The following is a 23688-nucleotide window of genomic DNA, read 5'->3' as shown; positions in this document are numbered from 1 at the left end:
GTGGAGTGTATTTCAGCACCCTTGTACATTCTCTGCAAGCTCAGTCAAGATTGGTCATCAAACATTAAACTATTCATAATTTAGTATAAATGTATTAATCTTATTTGTTGTCATATCTTTTAAATTGCAACTGCTTCCTCACATGCTATTCTTAAATTGTGTTATATTTGTCTTTCTGTTTATAATTGATGTAATCTATTTCCCTATATTAACAAGCATCTTAAAATCAGTTTTCTTGTATTTATGAAATGCTAATCAAAAATTACAACACAGAAAAAAAGAACATTAAAGGGGCCGTCTGGTGAATGATGTCACAGTAGATCTCAACTGACAGCTTTGAACAAAGAGACATTCTGGGAGGCGTATTGTCGGTGATTGACAGGGATGCAGGAGTGGCCCTTTGAAGAAGATGCTCTAAACCAAGGTGCTAGTGCAAAAACAGGAACGAAATGTCTTTGTGTTTAGTACATTAACACCAATTTGGAGCGTTGAACAAATTGCTGTTGTTCACGTCTGCACAGGCTGCTACCATCAGCGCGTTTTGCCATTTGTCATAGCAAGCACACAATTAAAAAAAATGCTAACAATGTGCACCAAACTAGCACGAATACCGTTTCGTGTAGTGTGAACCAACATTTTACGCAGAGATGAATAAAGTCCCCCTTTATTAGGGTGGGGAAAGGACCGTTTTTGTTTATGAAAAACATTGTGAGCTGTGGTTTATACGTGCTGAGTCATGGATGACCACAATTGAAACAGGCAGTGTAGCAGGGCCCAGAGTTTCCCTTTGGAGCACACTCCATGTACTTTTATGGAAAACATACACAGGGGCAGAACTTGATTTGTAAAAAAAAAAATAATAATAAGTGCCAAGGCCCTCATCAGGAGATCATTTCCGTCTCCACAACCCATTTCCACTGTCAGCGCTGCCAACTACAGTAACAACACAACTACTAACCATCACACCCCTACAGTTGTGACAATTTTGACTATTCCAAGCCCCGAAAAGCTAAAAGAATGGGGTTGGCAGCAGGTATTAATAATTTTTTAACGCCTATTGAATTAATAAACAACTGATGTTGTGCTTGTCTCACAATTAGACAAACAGTGCCACCATGTGGCAGACATTCATAACTGCCGGTGCTGACAACTGAATGCTGGTGCCGAGCACTGGAGCCCACCAGCTCAAACTAAGCATTGCACAGGACAAGACAAACCAGCACCTTTACTTACCCGTCTTCAATAAGCATGGGCGTTCCGAGGGGCTCCAGGTTTTCGGCTGCTACTAACTGATTAATTAGCATCACCGACTGGGGGTCCAGGGTCCGCGCTTGGGGTGGCAGCAGTCCTGTGTGGGTCGAGTAGCTATAAAGGTGCGGTAGATACTGGTAGTGCGCGGACACGGGTGTCCCCATGTACTGGTCCCTGAGTGCAGTGTATCCGTTCAGCTCCACAGACCTACTAAATGAGAAGAAATAGAGCAGAGTAAGCCAGAGCGTGCACAGCGATAACCTGCTTTGATATCCGTTATACCTTTATAATAGCACGGCATAAACGCCATCATGTTCACAAGTGGACACTCTATAGCAACACCTCAAAATGTTATTAGAAGTTTGAAAAGTACATTTCTGAGAGCTCTCTTTCCAAAAATTACTTTGAGTTTGTGTGCTATCTCCATTACTCTGGCTAGTGTTAATTGCAGCAATTTAGTGCCAAACTCAAATCTTTTTATGCATACTTCCATTAAATAATAGAATTCTGTGGCCTTATGTTTGTATGTACAGGTGTGGTTCATTAAAACATTTACTGCCATTCCAAAATGTTTTCAAGTTATCCCTGCGCGATCTGAGTAAAAACAAGTCCGAGAAGGCATGTCTGGTGTTCATTCACCATAAAATCACGCGTATCCGCACATCAGTACTTATATTCCCTTTTTTTAAATAGGGGCTGCAGCCTGGTCCTTCGCAGATGCTTCTTTGTTCCGAATGTTTGACTGAGACTATATGTGCAGGGTGAACAAAGAGAGGGTGCCGTCTGTCTGACCGCAGAGCACATTTTGTATCATCTGCATAGGGTAAGATAAAATGATACTTGGCAAAAGGATGTGCATGCCTAAGAACTAAAGAGCAAATAATTTGAAGGCAGCTGACAATAATGGCAAGCATAAGCAATACAAGGAAAATGGCCTTTACCACGCGGGCAGAGCTACACATGCCGTTACCTCACAAGCCCAACCATGCATGCCTTAGCCACGCTTATGGGTGGTTATGGCAGTGCGCGGTCTAGATGCTGGGATGGGCGGGCCCAGGAACAGGAAGGAATGGGAGTAAGGTAAGTGGGTCCGGGGTCCGGTTTTGTGGGGAGAAGGGTAGTTTTTAAAGGTTGGAGACAGTTTTTAGGGCTCGGGGGGTCAGGGTAGTTTTTAGGGCTTAGGGAGGTCGGGGTCGTTTTTAGGGCTTAGGGAGGTCGGGGTCGCTTTTAGGGCTCGGTGGGCGAGGGGTAGTGTTTAGAGCTTGTGGGGTTCCGGGTAGTGTTAAGTCTCAGGGAGGGCTTGGGGTAGTGTTTGGAGCTCAGGGGGCCGGGTAGTGTTTAGGACACGGGGGTAGAGCTAGTGTTTAGGGTTCGAGGGGCAGGGGTTTTTTTCAGGCTCAGGGGGTCGGGGTAGTTTTTAGGTTGGAGGATAAGGGGTTGTAATGTGATCTATACCACACATACCTTTACCAATCATGCCTTTACCACAAAATTGCGTGGCAAAGACATGTGTGGTAAAGGCATGCGAGGTAAAGGCATGCGTTGTTTAGATGCATTTGTTGGTGGGGCCGCGCAGTAGAGGCACTCGTGGTTTAGCCATGCGTGCCTCTGTACTACACCTGCAATACAAATATATCCCTTTGGATATGCTTGTTCTAGCATGCATAGCCACAGGGGAGAAGATAATGACCAATGGAAACTCTTTATTTATTTATTTTTGGTTTTGTATAGCGCCAGAATCGACTCCGAGCAGTATATCTGCGCTTTGGACGCATATCAATTATATATGCAGAAACTGTGGAACTTAGAAACAAAACAAAGGGGTTTTAAGTAACTTTCTAAAATGACAGACTCTCTTCATGGCCACACACAGGAAAGGAATGTACTCAAAGAAATAAGCCAATAATAGAACTAATTTGATCAATAAACCGAATTCATGTAAATGCATGTTCCTATAAAACATTATCGTACTGCGGTTCTTTGAATCGAGGCTCCCACCTTGAGGAAGGGGTCGAAACAGGTGAGGGTTGGTTGCTCTCCGACACCCCATTGCCGGGGGAACTGTGGTCACTGTCCCCGTTGTTGCTCCATGAGATGTTTGCATCCTCCTCGAACTCCTGCCCAGACATAATTCGTTCAATTTCCTCCTCGGATATCTGTGGAGTAAGAAAGATTTTTATGCATTTCACAGAAATATTTGCTACCAAAACTTGCAACGTTGATGCTTCACAACACAAGCCCACAAACATTGGAAGCCCTTTCAAGGAAATCGCAAAAAATTTAAGGAGTCACCTCCTCAAGGTTCAGGGGACACTCCCCTCCTGCAGGCAGCACTTGAGCCATGGGAAGGACATGGGAGAACCACTCTGATAGACTACTGAGTTCTACTAGGAGTCGGGGGGAGACCTTCTAACATTATAGGACATTTCCTGTGTGCGATGGGAGCGTGCCAGGACAGGCGAAGAGGGTTTTGGTATCGCTCTTTCTAGAAGTAGCTAGATCTATTAGAACAAGTAATACTGGGGTTATCCATTCAGTAAGCACTTCGCATGGTTTTTAATTACACTTCGCAAGTGCAATTACACTTCTAATATTGGTGGGGATTACCATGTTAGACACCATTCCTCACCCCTAATTTATACGGAATAACATTGTGATCCCTATTATAGACCATGGGAGAAGTATGGACATCATTGTATTAGCAAGTTTCTATTAAGCTGCATTCTCATGGTTTTTAATTACACATTTGCAATGTCTTAGTCAGACCTGTGTTCCTTTGTGTGTCTGTGTACACGGTGCTCCTACTATACTAGAGATCAATAGAGGTATAGTGACAAGTAGGTAATCATGAACATGTTCTGTTCTTTCCTACGTTCTCTCGTAGAGCGGTGCCTCCTTTTTCCTGAGCCGCGGCCAGGTGAGGTGAGGTCTTTTCCTCATGTAATACGGGTAAGCATGCATCATATGTCATAAGTATAGACAATGATCTAAATTTATGATTACAAACAGTATTTATGTTTTGAATTATTGAGTTCTCTTTAGTAGCAACCTTTACATTGTAGATCGTTATACTTTCCTCTTTTGCAGAAACTATCGACAGTACGTCACTTACAGAGGATTTGGTATAAATTCCTGATTACAGGTGATGAGGTTGTAATTGATCCAACCTTTTCTTTGATATATACATATCTTTTCACTTTTTGCAGTAGCAACAACTTAGTGGTCCTGAAGAGGGCATGGGAGAATATATCCGTTTTTTTGCTGAAACATGTTGACCCTTTACACACAGACAGTCATTTGTTGAAAACTGTTGTTTGCACTGTTTTTAGATTTGCTCCCTGAGAGATATTAATTTAAAAAAAAAATCTCTCACGGGTCAATTTTAACTCACCTTTTCACAGCATCTTTCCACTGCACTTAGCACTCCCACACAAATCGATTACTCACGTCTGTAGGTCCAAATACAGCGTGTTTTATCGCTACAATCTGTATAGCTTTATAAAAATATCCGCAAGCTCCCCTTTCCTTTTGAAAGGGTCGTAGCCCTTCGTGCAACTAGTGTGACATTAGGAGGAGACCCAGATGATGACGCATGTTACCACTGGTGAGTGATGGGAATCCATCCTTTTAAAAAAGATTTTTTCTTCTGTAGCCGGCTAGAGTTATATAGGTTAATGGTTGCGATTCTTAGGTCTCTTGTGATTCTAACTGTCTTTATAGACCTGTGGATACTGTTGTAGTGTATCTAGCAAGAACAGTTACTCCTCACGGGCACAAAACACTCCACTCAGCGGCATTGAAGATAAGCAGCCATCTTGTAAACACTGAAGGTATGCAGCCATCTTGTAAACACAGAAGGTGAGCAGCCATCTTGTAAACCGCAATATGTCAAGTATGTTACCTTAGTACATTTTAGAAAAATTGGCGATATTAACCTGATGCGCAGTTCTTAAGGTCTCCCTTGTAAATAAGTTTTTTTTAAATAACTTTTTTTGAGTTTTAATCATATTTCACATTGTTCGCTTTGAAGGGGAAGTTTAGCCCCAGCAATTAATGTGCTGTCGAGAGTGAAATAATATAATGTACACTTACCTGGACAGGCCCGATGCTCTTGTTCCGACCCCCTGGCATTCCATCTTCTCTGATTGCTAGAAGGAAAACACACAGTATTAAAAATTGATAACCTATCTACATTTCATGGGAGAAAGGCTGTGAACTCTGTTATATTCATTAGAAAAAAAACATCTTGTCCACAAAGGTGGCAGATGTAGGGCACACATCCGTCACTTACTTAATGTTGGTCAGTGCCTTTACAAACAACAAAAAAACAATTCCTATAGATCTGACTTTCCTTTAAGTTTCATGCTCCTAATATATAACATGTGGTGCTGTCAGACACACGCTGCACCATTATGGCATGTTTAACACCTTCGCTGCGGCGGCTATTCTGCCGCAGCGCTAAGGGGGCGGGGGGCCGCGCGGCGCGCCCATGCTGGTGACGGAACCGCTCCGTCACCAGCCTCGGTTGAGCTGTGCTCATGACGGAGCGGTTCCGTCATGGCCCGCCCACTCAATAGAACACGCCGCGCAGACGCAAAATCAGCACCGCGCAGGCACGTCGGGCGGGCCATGACGGAACTGCTCCGTCATCAGCACAGCGCTACCGCGACTGATGACGGAGTGGTTCCGTCATCAGCGCGGAAGGAGTTATAGGAGAATAGAGACAGGAATTAATAAATTGGAAGACTTAATATTACAAGAATGACTATCTCTTCGCACTTCTGATGTTGTGCAATGGTAACTATCCACTTCCTTTTGCCTTGTAACTAAACATTGTTTAAAGATAAGTCTCCCACTAGTCGGACTTTACAGAGGCACTAGGGGTACCGAAAAGAAACTAAGGGCAAAGTTTAAACAAGCATTAGAAATGTAATCGGGCTCGGATTTATTTGAGTTTGAGCTAATGGCATTGTAAATGCCAATGTATTGTTGCTATGTGTTATGGAGTGTGTTCATGTGGTGTGTACTGCCAGTGATTTCATTGTGAGTGTGAGAATATTGCACCGTTACTGCCTGTGTTGTCCTTCTTGTGAGTGTGAGAAGCTTGCACCTCTGCTGCCTGTGGTCTCCTTGTGAGTGTAAGAAGCTTGAACTGCTGCTGCCTGTGATGTCGTTCTTTTGAGTGTGAGAAGCTTGCACAGCTGCTGCCTGTGAGTATGAGAAGATTGCATTGTGCATCTCTGTGCTGTGCCTGTTCTTTATAAGGGACTCTTGCTCTGTTGCTGCTGCTGCTTTGGCACAGTACCTGCTGTGAGTGTGTGAGGGAATCTTGCACCGCTGCTGCTTGTGATGTCCTTCTTGTGAGTGGGAGAAGCTTGCACCTCAGCTGCATGTGGTATCCTTGTGAGTGTAACAAGCTTGCACAGCTGCTGCCTGTGATGTCCTTCGTGTAAGTGTGCACTGTCATCGGTAGCATGTAGAAATGCACTGTCATCGCTAACCTGTAGATATGCTCTGTCAATGCTAGCCTGTAAATATGCACTGTCATCGCTAGCCTGTAGATATGCATTGGCTTCAGTAGCCTGTAGTTATGCACTGTCATCGCTAGCCTGTAGATATCCTCTGTCATCGGTAGCTTGTAGATATGCACTGTCATCGCTAGCCTGTAGATATGCATTGGCTTCAAAAGCCTGTAGATATGCACTGTCATCGCTAGCCTGTAGATATGCTCTGGCATCGGTAGCCTGTAGATATGCATTGTCATTGCTGGTCTGTAGATATGCACTGTCATTGCTAGCCTGTAGATATGCACTGTCATCGCTAGCCTGTAGATATGCCTGTTATCGCTAGCCTGTAGATATGCAGTCATCGCTAGCCTGTAGATATGCATTGGCTTCACTAGCCTGTAGATATGCACTGTCATCGCTGTCATTATTTCAGCCACTCTAGGGCATCACCTCTAGAATTCACTGCATTACAGCCACTGTAGTGCAACTCATTGTGGGTCACTCTCTTAGTGCTGCGCTGAGAAGCAGCGCTTGTTAAATCAATGCAGTAGTTCCACCCTTAGGAAGCACCTCATGTAAAGTGGTAGTGGAGAGTGGTAAGTGGTAGTGGAGAGTGGTAGTAGTGAGTGGTAGTGGAGAGTGTTAGTGCAGAGTGGAGAGTGGTAGTGGAGAGTGGTAGTGGAGAGTGGTAGTGGAGAGTGGTAGTGGAGAGTGGTAAGTGGTAGTGGAGAGTGGTAGTGGAGAGTGGTAAGTGGTAGTGGAGAGTGGTAGTGGAGAGTGGTAGTGGAGAGTGGTAGTGGAGAGTGGTAGTGGAGAGTGGTAGTGGAGAGTGGTAAGTGGTAGTGGAGAGTGGTAGTGGAGAGTGGTAGTAGTGAGTGGTAGTGGAGAGTGGAGAGTGTTAGTGGAGAGTGTTAGTGGAGAGTGTTAGTGGAGAGTGTTAGTGGAGAGTGGTAGTGGAGAGTGGTAGTGGAGAGTGGTAGTGGAGAGTGGTAGTGGAGAGTGGAGAGTGGTAATGGAGAGTGTTAGTGGAGAGTGTTAGTGGAGAGTGTTAGTGGAGAGTGTTAGTGGAGAGTGTTAGTGGAGAGTGTTAGTGGAGAGTGTTAGTGGAGAGTGTTAGTGGAGAGTGTTAGTGGAGAGTGTTAGTGGAGAGTGTTAGTGGAGAGTGTTAGTGGAGAGTGTTAGTGGAGAGTGGAGAGTGGTAGTGGAGAGTGGTAGTGGAGAGTGGTAGTGGAGAGTGTTAGTGGAGAGTGTTAGTGGAGAGTGGTAGTGGAGACAGCACACAGCACTCTGCCCTCAACAGCACTCTGCCCTCAACAGCACTCTGCCCTCAACAGCACACAGCACTCAACAGCACACAGCACTCAACAGCACACAGCACTCAACAGCACACAGCACTCAACAGCAATCTGCCCTCAACAGCACACAGCACTCTGCCCTCAACAGCACTCTGCCCTCAACAGCACTCTGCCCTCAACAGCACTCTGCCCTCAACAGCACTCTGCCCTCAACAGCACTCTGCCCTCAACAGCACTCTGCCCTCAACAGCACTCTGCCCTCAACAGCACTCTGCACTCAACAGCACTCTGCACTCAACAGCACTCTGCACTCAACAGCACTCTGCACTCAACAGCACTCTGCACTCAACAGCATTCTGCACTCAACAGTATTTTGCACTCTGCCCTCAACAGCACTCTGCCCTCAACAGCATTCTGCACTCTGCACTCAACAGCACTCTGCACTCAACAGCACTCTGCACTCAACAGCAATCTGCCCTCAACAGCACACAGCACTCTGCCCTCAACAGCACTCTGCCCTCAACAGCACTCTGCCCTCAACAGCACTCTGCCCTCAACAGCACTCTGCCCTCAACAGCACTCTGCCCTCAACAGCACTCTGCCCTCAACAGCACTCTGCCCTCAACAGCACTCTGCCCTCAACAGCACTCTGCCCTCAACAGCACTCTGCCCTCAACAGCACTCTGCACTCAACAGCACTCTGCACTCAACAGCACTCTGCACTCAACAGCATTCTGCACTCAACAGCATTCTGCACTCAACAGTATTTTGCACTCTGCCCTCAACAGCACTCTGCCCTCAACAGCATTCTGCACTCTGCACTCAACAGCACTCTGCCCTCAACAGCATTCTGCACTCTGCACTCAACAGCACTCTGCACTCAACAGCACTCTGCACTCAACAGCATTCTGCACTCAACAGCATTCTGCACTCAACAGCATTCTGCACTCAACAGCATTCTGCACTCAACAGCATTCTGCACTCAACAGCATTCTGCACTCTGCACACAACAGCATTCTGCACTCTGCACACAACAGCATTCTGCACTCTGCACACAACAGCATTCTGCACTCTGCACACAACAGCATTCTGCACTCTGCACTCAACAGCACTCTGCACTCAACAGCACTCTGCACTCAACAGCATTCTGCACTCAACAGCATTCTGCACTCAACAGCATTCTGCACTCAACAGCATTCTGCACTCAACAGCATTCTGCACTCAACAGCATTCTGCACTCAACAGCATTCTGCACTCAACAGCATTCTGCACTCAACAGCATTCTGCACTCAACAGCATTCTGCACTCTGCACTCAACAGCACTCTGCACTCAACAGCATTCTGCACTCTGCACTCAACAGCATTCTGCACTCTGCACTCAACAGCATTCTGCACTCTGCACTCAACAGCATTCTGCACTCTGCACTCAACAGCATTCTGCACTCTGCACTCAACAGCATTCTGCACTCTGCCCTCAACAGCACTCAACAGCACTCTGCCCTCAACAGCACTCTGCACTCAACAGCACTCTGCCCTCAACAGCATTCTGCCCTCAACAGCATTCTGCACTCTGCACTCAACAGCACTCTGCACTCAACAGCATTCTGCACTCTGCACTCAACAGCACTCAACAGCACTCTGCCCTCAACAGCACTCTGCACTCAACAGCACTCTGCCCTCAACAGCACTCTGCCCTCAACAGCATTCTGCACTCTGCACTCAACAGCACTCTGCCCTCAACAGCATTCTGCACTCAACAGCACTCTGCACTCAACAGAATTCTGCACTCAACAGCATTCTGCACTCAACAGCATTCTGCACTCAACAGCATTCTGCACTCAACAGCATTCTGCACTCTGCACACAACAGCATTCTGCACTCTGCACACAACAGCATTCTGCACTCTGCACACAACAGCATTCTGCACTCTGCACACAACAGCATTCTGCACTCTGCACACAACAGCATTCTGCACTCTGCACACAACAGCATTCTGCACTCTGCACTCAACAGCACTCTGCACTCAACAGCACTCTGCACTCAACAGCACTCTGCACTCAACAGCACTCTGCACTCAACAGCACTCTGCACTCAACAGCACTCTGCACTCAACAGCACTCTGCACTCAACAGCACTCTGCACTCAACAGCACTCTGCACTCAACAGCACTCTGCACTCAACAGCACTCTGCACTCAACAGCACTCTGCACTCAACAGCACTCTGCACTCGACAGCATTCTGCGCTCAACAGCATTCTGCGCTCAACAGCATTCTGCGCTCAACAGCATTCTGCGCTCAACAGCATTCTGCGCTCAACAGCATTCTGCACTCTGCACTCAACAGCACACAGCACTCTGCCCCCAACAGCACTCTGCCCCCAACAGCACTCTGCCCCCAACAGCACACGGCACTCACCAGCACACCACACTCACCAGCACTCACCAGCACACAGCACTCACCAGCACACCGCACACAGCACTCAGCACTCAACAGCAGTGTTTCATGCGTTTTTGCCTGTCTACAATGGAGGCGGCAGTCCCAACTGCAGGTTTGTAATCCTGGAGGGGCCTGTTGCTGGTGAATGCACAGGCTGCTGAGGTGTTGAATCATCAAGAATCAAAAATTCAAAGCAGTCGCTGGGGAATCACCGGGCCGTATGTGGCCAGGAAACCTCCCTTCCGATCCTGGCTGCTCTCTTGAATAAACAGTTTGATCCTGTGCACACCCTCATTCTTTGTTGAACACACCGGCACAGCCTCACTCAGCGGCTCACCCCCTGGAGCTTGCCTCACCCCTGTCCGGAACCGGTTGCTCTGGAGCACTCTCGCCAAGGAGACTGAAAACCGCTTTATTTACATAAGAGACTTTAACAATATGTATATAGAGATACATAGAGTGACTTTACAACTTGTACATTTCCATTTTTTTATATTTGTATCTCTTCCCTGTTTGACTTTACAACTTGTACAATTGCAATTTTTTTTCCTGTTTGTATCTTTGATGTAACTCATGGAATCCTAAATCCTTATGTAGCGCAACTGGTTCTTTTGTAAAGCGCTCTGACACCTTCGGGTAATATTCGCGCTATAGAAAATCGCATTAAATATATAAATAAATAAAAAAATGAATAAAGAATTGTAAATCGCATTCCAACTTTAGCATTGCAGTGCTGCAGGAAACGGGCCACTGGGCGGCCTCAGGCCTCGAAGGCACGTCCTTGCAGGCATGGCCTGCCGAGGACGGACAGACAGCGCCTTGAGGTGGCCAACTGCAGGCATGTTGCAATAACGAGCAGCTGTCAGGCTCGTCCCAGCGCCCGGCCCGGACAAGAACCGGCAGCGCTAGCACGGCTCGCCTGGTAGGCTTCGAAGCACTTCATTATCTGTATTTTATTTACCTTTTCGTTGTGATTTATGAGTTGCGAACACGGCCTTTATTAAGAGCGCTTTACTTTTCAAACAAAGTTACAGAAGTGAGTGGCAAAAGTACAAATGTAAAGGTATTTTAAAATAAAATCAGCACAAACGTACCGGAAAACTAGGGAGAACACAACAGGAAGCTGTTACTGGCGGAGAGGAGGGCCTTTCATATAATTTTAAAGCCGGTCTAAATGGCAATGCATTAAGGCAGAACATAAACGACTACGAAATAAACAAGAACTACAGTGTGGACGAGCATGTATGAGTCATCTTCTGTGAGCCTCGCCTGCTGCCTCTCGTCATTTAACATTGAACGCGCTCACCGCTGTGAACGCGTTCGCATCATCTGGCTTGCATTACACGGGCACTCTGACAGCTCGTAATTAAGATTAATCACTCTGCCATGCTCGTTCTCGCACACAAAATGCCACATCGGACACGCGTACATTACTTACAGCCTATCACTTCAAGGCTACTACATACACAGCACAGGGAAGACGAATCACTGACCAGATGCCAGAAAACGCTAAGGAATGTGTGGAATTCCTCTCACCAAGGCCCTAGGAGATACTTCTTCTTTTTTTTCTCCTTTAACATTAGTTCTCGAAACTCCTCCCAGGGGAGGAGTCCGAGCCCTAAAAACTACTTGAATCCCAACTTCGGACTACACACTTTTATACACCCTCTCTTACTGTTTTTGTAGGCGAAGAACACAATGTGATTCCCGAACTACAAATTAGGAATACTACACTAATCCTGCATCAAGCACTGCCCGGTCGGATCACTGGGCAGGCCAGTGTGTGGGCCGTTTTTGGGCTGGTTGTGGGCCTGTTTTGTCTGCAGTCTACTGGGCCGGTTTTTACTTGTGATTTCTCCGATATTAAAACAAACATTGCCTACAGCAAGCTCAAATCCATGCGGTCTTTCATACTTTGTTAACCTCATCACTGCGGCGTGAATTCCGCCGCAGTGCTGAGCATTCCAATCGCGGGCGGGGTCATGACGGCTTGCGAGCGTCATCAGCACACGCCCACCGTGACTCATGACGGTCGGGAGCAGTTATCGACTTCGAAGAGGCTAAACACTTATATAGCGCAGGTTTACACATTCAAAACCGCACCAATTTCCAAACATGGGACACTTTTTTTTAGCTTTATCATTTACTAATGGGGCCACTTTTATATTGGTGCCCGGACCATTTTCTGTTCCAATCTGACCCTGCTAGTCCTGCCCGCGCCAGATGCTCCTTTTATGCCTGTTTCTTGTAATGAAGGTAAAGGGCCTGGTTTGGGGTTTGGCGAATGGGCACTCTGCCACAAGTGTGATGCATGTCCTGTCCACCAACTACAAGTGCTACAGAACATAGCTCTAAATCAGGCCCAGGGCCAATAGGCAGCAAAGACAGACTGCCTGGATTCAAGCCTGATTAACCGCTGCCGAAGGGAATCCAGCTGTTCAACAGGGGTCTAATGTCCAGGACATAAATATCCAACAATTACCAAGCACCAGCTATGACAAATTGCCATCAGACAGGGCACTGGTAATTTGGCAATATCGATCAAGGGCATCATGACGCCGCCGTACTAGTAATTTGGCAATATTGGTCCAGTGGCGGCTCCTCAATGGTAGTGGAGGAGTGCCGCCCCTCCACCCCGACACACACTGCTGCGCAGAAAGCTGGAAAAATAAAATCATAATAAAAGGATTGTATTACCATTTTATTTTTCAGCATTCTGCCGAACGGAGAGGGCAGGGCGGGGCCAGCTCATCACTGCTGCCAGTGATTGGCAGCAGTGATGAATGGCCCTTTTAGTGAGAATTGCACGCATCGGTTTGGCCGGATACCTTGCTACGGCCAAACCGACTAGCACAATTCAACATCTCCAACACAGCTGTCTTAGACAGCTGGACTGGACAGCAGGCACAGGCCTTCAGTGCTCTTTGGAGCGCTGAGCCAGCCTGCTCCAGCCAATCCAGACACTTCTCTCATGCAGCATTAGAGCAATGTCTGGACTGGACAAAGGCCTGTGGGAGCTGTGTGGGACGGAGTCTGTAGCCGGGGTCTGGAGAACACCGAGGACATGCTGCAGTCTCAGGTAAGTCAAAGTTTTTTTCCATATCTATATGTTTGTTTATTTGTATGTATGTTTTTGAATTCTATTTATGTTGATCTACCATTTTTGTGGGTCGCCAACCGCCACTGTATTGGTCAAGGCCATCTCTGGCTATTGGCACCACGCCAACAGAGGTGGTCTTGAAACCCAAAACACAATATTGGTCAAGGCCATCATGTCATCGAAGGACGACTGTGCTTTTACCGCGCTGACAGAAGTGTCTTGAAGCCAACAACCCAATATTGGTCAAGGCCATCATGACATCGCGGGACGACAGTGCTTCTACTGTGCTAACAGAAGTGGTCTCGAAACCCACCACCCAATATTGGTCAAGGCCGTCATGACAAGAAACGTACTGGTAATTTGGTAATATTGGACACAGTGATGGCATTGCGGGACAACTGTGCATCTAACGGTCTAACAGAAGTGGCCTGGAAACCCACCACCCAAGGGGTGGTGCTGTCACCACAAATGATATTCAATAATGCTATGCAATGACATTGTTCCTACAAATTATGCATTTCGGTCAGTGGGCTGCTCCCCCACTGATTTCATTGCAATTGATCGCAATGCACAATTACTAAGAATTATAAAAACACCAAATCCAGCTTAATTCTTGGCCTTCCTTCAATGTATAGTCTCCACTTAAAGGTTGAGCAATATTTAAACATACCGTGCAAGCGATTTGCCGCTGTTGGCTGAACATTGCAAACAGTAGCTACAAAATCTCTCGCTGGATGCATTTTTTTCTGAAGCAGAAACCTTCATAAAACCTCAGGGACTCATTTGCACGAGCAAACTTTCTATTACTTTACCATGAACAACCCGTCCAGTACAGTATTTATTTATTTTTATTTATGCGTTTTTATATAGCGCGGACTTTACCCGAAGGCGTCAGAGCGCTTCACAAAAGGAACAGAAAATTACAAGTGAACAAATTACAAAAGCAGACGATAAGTTACATGAGGTAAAAGTGACAATTGTGAGCAAACAAAATACATGAGGTAGCAAACAGTGCAATACAGGAGGAGAGAGTGACAAGTGTGCAGGTTACAGGAGAAAACAAAGTACAGTTAGAGGTATAATACTGCAATATATGCTAGACACTGAGGCACAAGAACAAACGTTACGTAGGCAATGGTGGCACTTGTGCAAGTATCAAAAGCAAACATAATGTGAGAGGTAGCAAACAGTGTGTTACAAGAGAAAAGTGGCGCGTGCATGTTACAAAAGAGAACCAAACACAGGTACAAGGATAATACTGCAATAAATGGCATACACTCCAACCACACGAACACACTGGGAAGGCACTTCCATAGTCACCAGAACCCCTCCGCGGGGTTAAAGGGCCATAATGCACAGATCTTCTACACTAAATATATATCCCGCCCGCTGCACAAGGGAGCTGAAAGGGGGGTTATGCAACAGGTGAGGGCCTCTCGTCTTAATCAAATGACAGTTTCACGAGGGAGCTTCCTGCAGGAAGGCCTCGGTGATGGTGAGCACACCGCCGACTAACAGGTGATCCTGGGCAGGTCTGCCTCCAGCATGATTGACTGCAGTCTGCCATGACTCAACCTCCTTATCTCCCGAGAAACAAAGGCCCACCCTGCTCCAGAGACAGGGCCTTGCCCCTCGGCTGACCCGAGTCCCAGAGGTCAGGATGGTTATCTGCCCATTAAACCAGACGACCTTCCTGGCAGCAGCTTTGAGGCGCAGCATTCCTGCCGCCCCTGGCACCGAGGGCTGTTTCCAGGGCTGGGCTGCATGCATTACGTCATTCAGACTCATTTCACACGTTTTTATTGTTTTAGGATTTGACTCTGCACAGAGATCCGCATAGATAAATAATAAATATAAACGTAAAAAGTTTTTTTTAATTTAAATAAAAAATGAAACGTGAGGCCGCGGCGGGAGGCGCTGCAACGTGACACATAACCCTAGCTAAGATTACAGATCCGAGAAGATATTCAAAATAGCACTGTGCAAAACTAGCTAGAAAGGGACAGGGCGCTGAGCGTGACACAGGAGGAGGTGATGGATCGGTGAACTATTCCATACTAGTGGGCGAGTCTCATATTTACGGCCGCTGTGGTTAAAGCAGCACTTTTTAAAAGTAATGCAAGTCAGAGACAAGGCACTACTTACAAGCAACACAGAGCGGCTGAGAATCCTTCCGTGTGCAAACAGTTAACCTAGGGGCCTGGAATGGTACCCTAGGGTGCGATTTTGCTGCGTCAGCACATTATGCAAATTGGGGGTCCTTGCTTTAGGAGAGCTGGCAGGGCTGGGAGGGACGAGGTGCCCTCTGTTCCATCTACACCCGGATAGCAGCCCACCCTTCCCCAGCCCACGCGGGGTTTCCTGGGACCCCCCCTGGCCGGCCAAGCCTTGATCAGGGACAGAGAACCAGTTCTTACCAGTTTGAGGGACTTCTCCATCTCACTCGCACGCTCCCACCAGGTGCCCCTTCACATGTTCTGATAATCCGAGTACATTATCTTGATAGGGCAGCCAGCTGTACTGCAGGTCCAGTGCTTAATTTGTAAGTAGATAAGTGCCGGGCCCTTCTCAGGAGGCCACCACAGCTTGCACCGCCCATTGTCACTGCCAGCGCTGCCAATGACAGTACATACACCAGAGCCATCACACTGCTACAAGTTTGGCAATTCAGACTGTTCAAGGCCCCCAAAGCTATAACAATGGCTTGGTAGCAGGTATTAGTTGGTTTAAAAACATATTTAAAGAGTAATTGACAGTTCCGCTTACGTTCAAATTACACAAACAGCTGCACCCTGTGGCAGCTGCCATAAGTGCCAGTGTTGACAATTAAGTGCTGCTGCCGAGCACCAGATACCACCGGCTCAAATTAAGCACTGTGGGATCCCACACACTAACATCCAGAATCAATCAACAGCCCCCTCAGACTTGTTGGGCAGAAAGGAAAACCGCTCTGAAACTGACTATGTGACTTCGACCAAACTCTGCAGACACAATGCCTTTATTACTCACTTTCTCAGGCATAAAAACTGAACACCTTATTAAAGGCACAGCAGCAGCCTGATGCAGAATAATCCCACACCCCCAACAAAATGTGTCAAGGAGCCACTGGCGGTTCGCTTTGTTTCTCGCCTTACAGGTGAGTGAGGCTGGACTGGAAGGAAGGTGTCACCTGCCCGGCGGGCTCTGAGGTGCCCCTGTGCTCAGTGCATCGACTACGCTGGCTCCCTACCAAATCACAAGCCCCACACAGAATTCATAGAGGTAATGCAAGGTCCTGCAGCCACCGGTGTCAAATCACCAATCCACTGTGTCCAACAACACTGAATACCAATAGTGATCAAATGTTTGGGAAGGCGCAGGCCTCATTTTTTAACAGAAGACCGGTGCCTGAATCCCTCCTGAATAGCTCGTTATTGCACAAGATTTGCATGTTGCTGCATTTATATTTAAAAAAAAAGCGAATAGGGATTGTATATGTTACTGCACAATAAAGAATAAAACAAAAAAAATACTGGATACACTAAATCCCCAAGCTGAAAGTGCTTTCTTCATGGTAGGGTCTCAAGATGCAGCCCACTTGTGAAGCTCAACAAAGCCGAAACATGTATGGTGCCGCTTGTGACGGTGTCCAGAGAAGACATGGACTAGACATGCAGGCCGTGCTGGCTGCCTCATTTGGGTCTGGGCCAACCTTTATTGCAGAGACTGGCTCAGAGGAGGGCCCTGCAATACCTAATCTAAGCCCCTGAGTTTCTTATCTGAAAGTAAGCCCTTAACAACTGCTCTTACCAGAAGCATATATCTGATGAACTTGGCAAATAAATAACTCTGGTAAAAGAACTGCAAGGAAACAAGAGGCAGGAGCAATTAAACAGGGGTATATCAGTAGGGTTTTCAAGCGAGGACACATGGGTGAGAACACACAAACCCTTCCTTGCTTTGACCTGACTCAGCAGATTGGTTGCTAGGCACATGTTGATTAAAGTGAGACACATCCCCATTTCCCATGGGCATGACACCACTAATGGACAGTGGCAATTTTTTGTAAAGGTTTAACCTGGTAATATCTGGTCAGTTAAGCTGGTATTGTAGAGGTGTTGAGAAAAAAAAGTATTATATATATATAAACATATATATGTATATATTCATTCTACTGGTGGTCAACAGTACATAGTTATAGTTCAGAACTAGTTTCCATAGGAAGGGCTTTTTTTGGTTTGCTAATAACTTTGGCGCCGTTTGACATATCTTCACTAAAGTTTCAAAACTAGTTTGCAGGTCACATCAGCTGCTGTCTGGTAAGTTTTGGGGTGATCCATCAACCGGGATATGAGAAAAAGGGGGCCCCAAAACGTGTTTTCCCCATGCAATTTCCCATGGGGATTTTAGACACATAAGCAGAAAGGTGGAGGGTAGGCCACATACACACCCCCTGCCCCCAGGTACCAATGTAATCACAAAAAGAGTACAGCAGCTCATAGATCAAGAAATGAGAAAGAGAAGGTAGACTGTGTCCTAATCTTAGAGAAATGATCACTGATTCAGAGAATGGACGTCACACCACTTCTGCTGAGCTTAGGAGGAAAGCCACCCTTTAATTAAAAAAAAAAAGCAACCTCACACACGTAATAGTGTTATGCTTCATCATCTGCAGCCTCTCCCAACCCTGGTAGGACCGTGCAACCAGGGCGGACTCAACCTTCTTGAAGACTTAAAGGTAGAAGAGAGTTCTTAGATAAAATGTACTGTACAACACAGGATCCAGGCACACTAAAAATACCTTGGGGTTCCTCTGTGTTTACTTGTGTTCCTGAGGACCCCTGTCTAAAATCAAGCACGAGCGGGTACACAGAGCGCAATGGCAATGACTCCGATCTGTCTCTTATCAGCCAACATGTTTCTGCCCACCAGGCCTGTGGTATTCTTCAGGGCTTTTCGATGTTAGTTAAAGGTTCCAAAAGCCCCGAAGAACGCCACAGACCTGTTAGGCTCGAATTGGTGGGCAGAAACACTACTAGTTTCATCTACACACGGGTTAGATTTTAACTACGTTTGGCAGAGCCTGTGAATTATGTTGGGCTGAGCCTTTTCTGTGACGACACACAGAGAATAGAATACAGACTAGGCTTAACAATTGATACCTTGGTACACAATCGGTACCATTTGAATTAGAAATAAATATAATTTCCCCTTTCTCTTTTCTTTTTCTGTCCTAGGTGATCTGGAGAGGGCCAAACCTGTATTTCTCCAAACACTGTCATGCAACAGAGAAATGTGAAGTTAACATTTATGTACTGTGTAGATGAACATGTTCCAATATGACCGCCGTAGAGGTGTAATCCAGGGGTGGCTCAGAATGTAAGTCCCCTTTCTATGTTCAGTACCTTCAGCATGCATGTCTAGCACCGTGTCACAAACGCTCAGTGTGTAATCAAGAGTGTAAACTTTCGAAACGCGTAACATTGAGGAACAAAACCCCTGCTGATGAACTGCATCTGAGATCGCGCTTCATATGTGGATCTATGGTAATATATATATATGCATATACACACACACACACACACACACACTTCTGTCATAAGAACGCCTACTTTATGCCAAGCATTATCAGCATTGTGTCATTCCAAGCACAATGTAGTGGGACCCTTAGTGCCAGGGATACTCACGATATGCCATAAATACCACCTTTGTGAATGCTTTTATTTGCATCACTTTTTATTTTATCCTGGCTGCATTTTTAAATGTGGCCCAGGATTCAGAGCGCCTTGGTCATTGCTCAGATTTGGCCTCTAGTCCAGTCAGCCTTGGATATTTTCTGCGGTGCACCACCATGCGACCATCTTGAATGCGTGTTCAGATTAGCACCCCCAATACTAGGTTCCAGTACCACCACAGCCAATGCCAGTTCACTGCATCGGCTCCACTACTCATTACTCCTAACATGGGTGCAGATTTGCATAAACCTCTTAGTAATCTAGTTTGTGCATGCTGAGATTTTCACCATCACGCCTTAATCCTCCGTGCACACTTACATTTGCACCAGTGCTCGCTTATGGTGCTACATTCTATTTACAAACATATCAATCAAATGCCATGTTTATCAGTAGTAATGCTCTTGAGAGAAGGAGCGGGTGTTGGTTAGCACGACCGCAGTGGCTAAAAGGCGCTACTCAGGCAGGTTCCCAGGGAAGCTCGTTCCGCTCCTCAGACTGTGCAAATATTTACAATCTCTTTACAAATATTTTGTTGGTACCGTGTAAAAAGATGGGTCGCCAATACCTTACATAGTAAAAGTAAGGAGATTCGGAAGATCTGTTTGCACTACTTACTGCTCGTGGAGTCCGAGTAAGTATTGACTTGCATGGCCATTTCCCACCGTTAGAGGGAACTATTGCTCTACTGTTACAGGTCTGAGACCTGGGGCGCGCAGCTACAATATCATTGGCACTTGGAGTCAAACTCTCAACAAGCACATCTCACTGTTGCACATATGAATGCCAGACCAGCACCCAATGTTTACAATTTTCATTACTTAGATAACTTGTTACAATTATTATAATGGTACACATTCTTCTTTACAAAATCGGGATTATACTTAAAACACTTGAGAAACTGCCAAAAGTCAGTGGATGGTGATCGGATGAAAATAAAGTCTTATTTCATTTTTCCTACAGGACTGTCATTGCAAGTGAAGAGGCCACTAAGGTATGAGCCCACCCAGCGACAAGGCCACCCAGCGACGAGGCTATCAAGCAACGAGGCCATCATGCGACGAGGCCACCAAGGGACGAGGCCACCAAGGGACGAGGCCACCAAGGGACGAGGCCACCAAGGGACGAGGCCACCAAGGGATGAGCCCACCAAGCGACGAGGCCAACAAGGGACGAGGCCAACAATGGACGAGGCCACCAAGCGACGAGGCCACCAAGCGACGAGGCCACCAAGGGACGAGGCCAGCAGGTGACGAGGCCACCAGGTGACGAGGCCACCAAGCAACAAGGCCACCAAGCGACGAGGCCACCAAGCGACGAGGCCACCAAGCGACGAGGCCACCAGGTGATGAGGCCACCAGGTGATGAGGCCACCAGGCGATGAGGCCACCAAGGGGACGAGGCCACCAAGGGGACGAGGCCACCAAGGGGACGAGGCCACCAAGGGATGGTTGCACTAACAAATGAGGCCACCAAGGGATGAGGCTACTAAGGGATGTTGCCACCAAAGGGATGATGCCACCAAAGGGGTGAGGCCATCAAGGATAGCACCAAGAGACGATGGCACTAAGGAACGAGGCCACCAAGAGATGAGGCTGCAAGGGACGAGACCACCAACAGACGAGACCACCAAGGGACGAGACCACCAAGAGATGAGGCCACCAAGGGATGATGCCACCAAGAAATGAGGCTGCAAGGGATGAGATCACGAAGAGATGAGACCACGAAGAGACGAGGCCACCAAGGGACGAGGCCACCAAGGGACAAGGCCACCAAGGGACGAGGCCATCAAGCGACGAGGCCACCAAGCGACGAGGCCACCAGGTGACGAGGCCAGCAGGTGACGAGGCCAGCAGGTGACGAGGCCACCAAGCGACGAGGCCACCAAGGGACGAGGCCACCAAGGGACGAGGCCACCAAGGGACGAGGCCACCAAGGGACGAGGCCACCAAGGGACGAGGCCACCAAGGGACGAGGTCGCCAAGGGACAAGGTCGCCAAGGGACGAGGTCGCCAAGAGATGAGGCCGCCAAGAGATGAGGCCGCCAAGAGATGAGGCTGCAAGGGACGAGACCACCAAGAGACGAGACCACCAAGGGACGAGGCCACCAACGGATGACACCAAGGGATGAAGTCACCAACGGATGACACCAAGGGGTGAGGCCACCAAGGGATGAGGCCACCATGCCTTCGTTGCAACCCTCAAGCATATCACGAGGTTTACACAAGTCACTCCGTGAAATAAATCTTGTGCTGCAGAAGGTGCAGGATGTCAGGAAAAAGGCTACGAAACATCTACGTCACTTTGTAGGAAGTGTGCACATGTTATGACAAGTCCGTGTGCATGAGTCACTATGCCTGGGCACATACAAAATGACATGGGTGACTTTTTTTTTTACTTACTGATCCGAGATGGATTGGTAAATTAATTTAAAAAAATTAAAGTAATAACGTGAAAAATTTAAATAAAAGAAAGAGATGGTGGGCTGTGAGGGGCAACAGAGAAGCAGATGGGTGGAATCAACAGGAGAGGATAGGGAAGAGGGGAGAAAATACCCCAAACACCCGAGCAAGGGATTTGTTTCCGAGCCAAGAATTTTAAATTTATTTTCAGTTGTCTTGCGGAGCAACTTGATAGGATCAACAATGTATACGGACATGTACGGGTTTTATTTCTAAACTACAATCCCAACCACAGCTGGAGATCTAGCAAGCGGACCTGTGTCGAGTCGAAAGACCAGATTAACCCCAGATCTTGCAGTCCGAGGCTGAGCCAAGTATTGGGTGCACAACTTCAGAAATGTTTGTATTCTTGTGCCCGCATCTCAGAAATCTTCAAAATCAAGCAGGTTCCAAGAGAACAAATAAACAGAAGCTTAGCATCTTCATTTATGCTTCCATATTCGACCTTGAATCCACTGGGACTTTTCTACCTCTGCAAAAAGAGACATGGTTCCAAAGAGTGCAGTTGTACCGTCAGCGAGGTCTTGGAGCTTGTCGTGCATCATGAGATTATTGACCCGTGGATCATCAATTTTCTGAGGGATTCGACTATCTCAAGTACTGCCTCACCGCTACTATTAGTGCTCTAATGTGGTCCTCTGTCACAAGCCAATGCTTTAGTGTAGGGTTCCCCAAAGTGGGTCCTGGAGGGCCCGATCCATGCCAGATTTTTAAGATAACTACATCTATCTAAATGGGGCTTTGCTAAAAATCTGGCATGGATTCAGCCCACCAGGACCGGCTTTAGAGAACTCTGCTTAGTGAACAGTTAACGAAATACAAACATAGGGAACGCATTGAATTAGCAAATCTTTAGGACTAACTCCTACTATATGTGCATAGTTGCCTGTAACTCGCTCACAACTAAGTGGCTACACCATAAGAGCTATTGGTTATGGTGTGGCGATGTCACCTGATCTGAAGAGGTGACAGCTCTGTGGGCGGGTCTTGGGTGGGTGGACTAGGTATGCACTATCTTTTTGTCCACCCTGGAGTCATGGCTGATATGATTCGCATTTCTTGGTAGACCTACTGTAAAAGTAACCGATAAAGGGGATGAGTATTATTTCTAAACAAATTACAACTAAGGAATTGTCTTTATTGTGACTGGACAATGGGACAAAGAATGAATCCATCACATATTTTGCTAACATCTTCTCATACAGTGCAGTGTTTACTTTCCTCTATTTGAAATTTGGTGTTAGAATGTAATATGCGAGCTCTTCAGGGCGATGAAGGCTGATACGGTACTCATCTGCCCGCTTTGACATTTGCTGTATTTGGTCAGCCGGGGTTCACGCTCGGTCTTGAGAGCTGCAAAAAAGCGGATTTGTGGAAGTTGCCCCCAGCCAGATGGAAGAGAGAATACTGAAAAGGTCACAAAGCGAGCAAGACACATTTTCAGACCTCCGACACGTAGACGTGTGATACACCCTTGGGGGGTTAAGTATCAAACACAACCCAAGCGTTGAAGAGTCTTCCAATGTAAGTCCCCAGGTACAGCGTTTTGAAAAGGCAACGGCTCAAGTGTATCTTCTACGAACGGCCACTAATATATATATATTTTTTTATTAATAAACTGTGCGATTACTTAAAACCATTACAGTATAAAATACAATGCACTTCAATAAAATACAGTTAAAATACCCCCCCCCCCCCCTGCCCCATCTCGGCCAAAACCAGGTAAAACCATTGGTACAGCTATATTGTCCCAAGACTAGCTGTGTTCACTACTATTATACATTATTAAAGGAACAAGGGTTTTGAATTCAACATGAGACCACACTTACTGGAGTCTGAGTGACGTATAAAGGTTCGACATCATCAGTCGCATTGCGGACTTCATCAGACCCTTAGTCGACCCGGGTTAAATACCTCAGTCCGATG

The 23688-nt window shown here is 46.7% G+C and overlaps 1 protein-coding gene across 1 annotated transcript in view; it reads right to left on the bottom strand.

The window, feature by feature from the left end:
- NR6A1 (nuclear receptor subfamily 6 group A member 1) overlaps nucleotides 1–23688 on the bottom strand; it is a 228653-nt gene that overhangs the window by 98497 nt on the left and 106468 nt on the right. Inside the window, exons 5-7 of the mRNA XM_078640337.1 lie at nucleotides 5344–5399; nucleotides 3250–3407; nucleotides 1234–1461 (exon numbers count right to left, since the gene is read on the bottom strand). Coding sequence (XP_078496463.1) covers nucleotides 1234–1461; nucleotides 3250–3407; nucleotides 5344–5399 — 442 coding nt within the window. The remainder of the gene's footprint in view (nucleotides 1–1233; nucleotides 1462–3249; nucleotides 3408–5343; nucleotides 5400–23688) is intronic.

This window comes from Lissotriton helveticus, chromosome 5_1 (assembly GCF_964261635.1).
Source record: "Lissotriton helveticus chromosome 5_1, aLisHel1.1, whole genome shotgun sequence".
Taxonomy (NCBI): Eukaryota; Metazoa; Chordata; class Amphibia; order Caudata; family Salamandridae; genus Lissotriton; species Lissotriton helveticus.
This window is presented reverse-complemented; position numbering and strand designations above follow the sequence as displayed.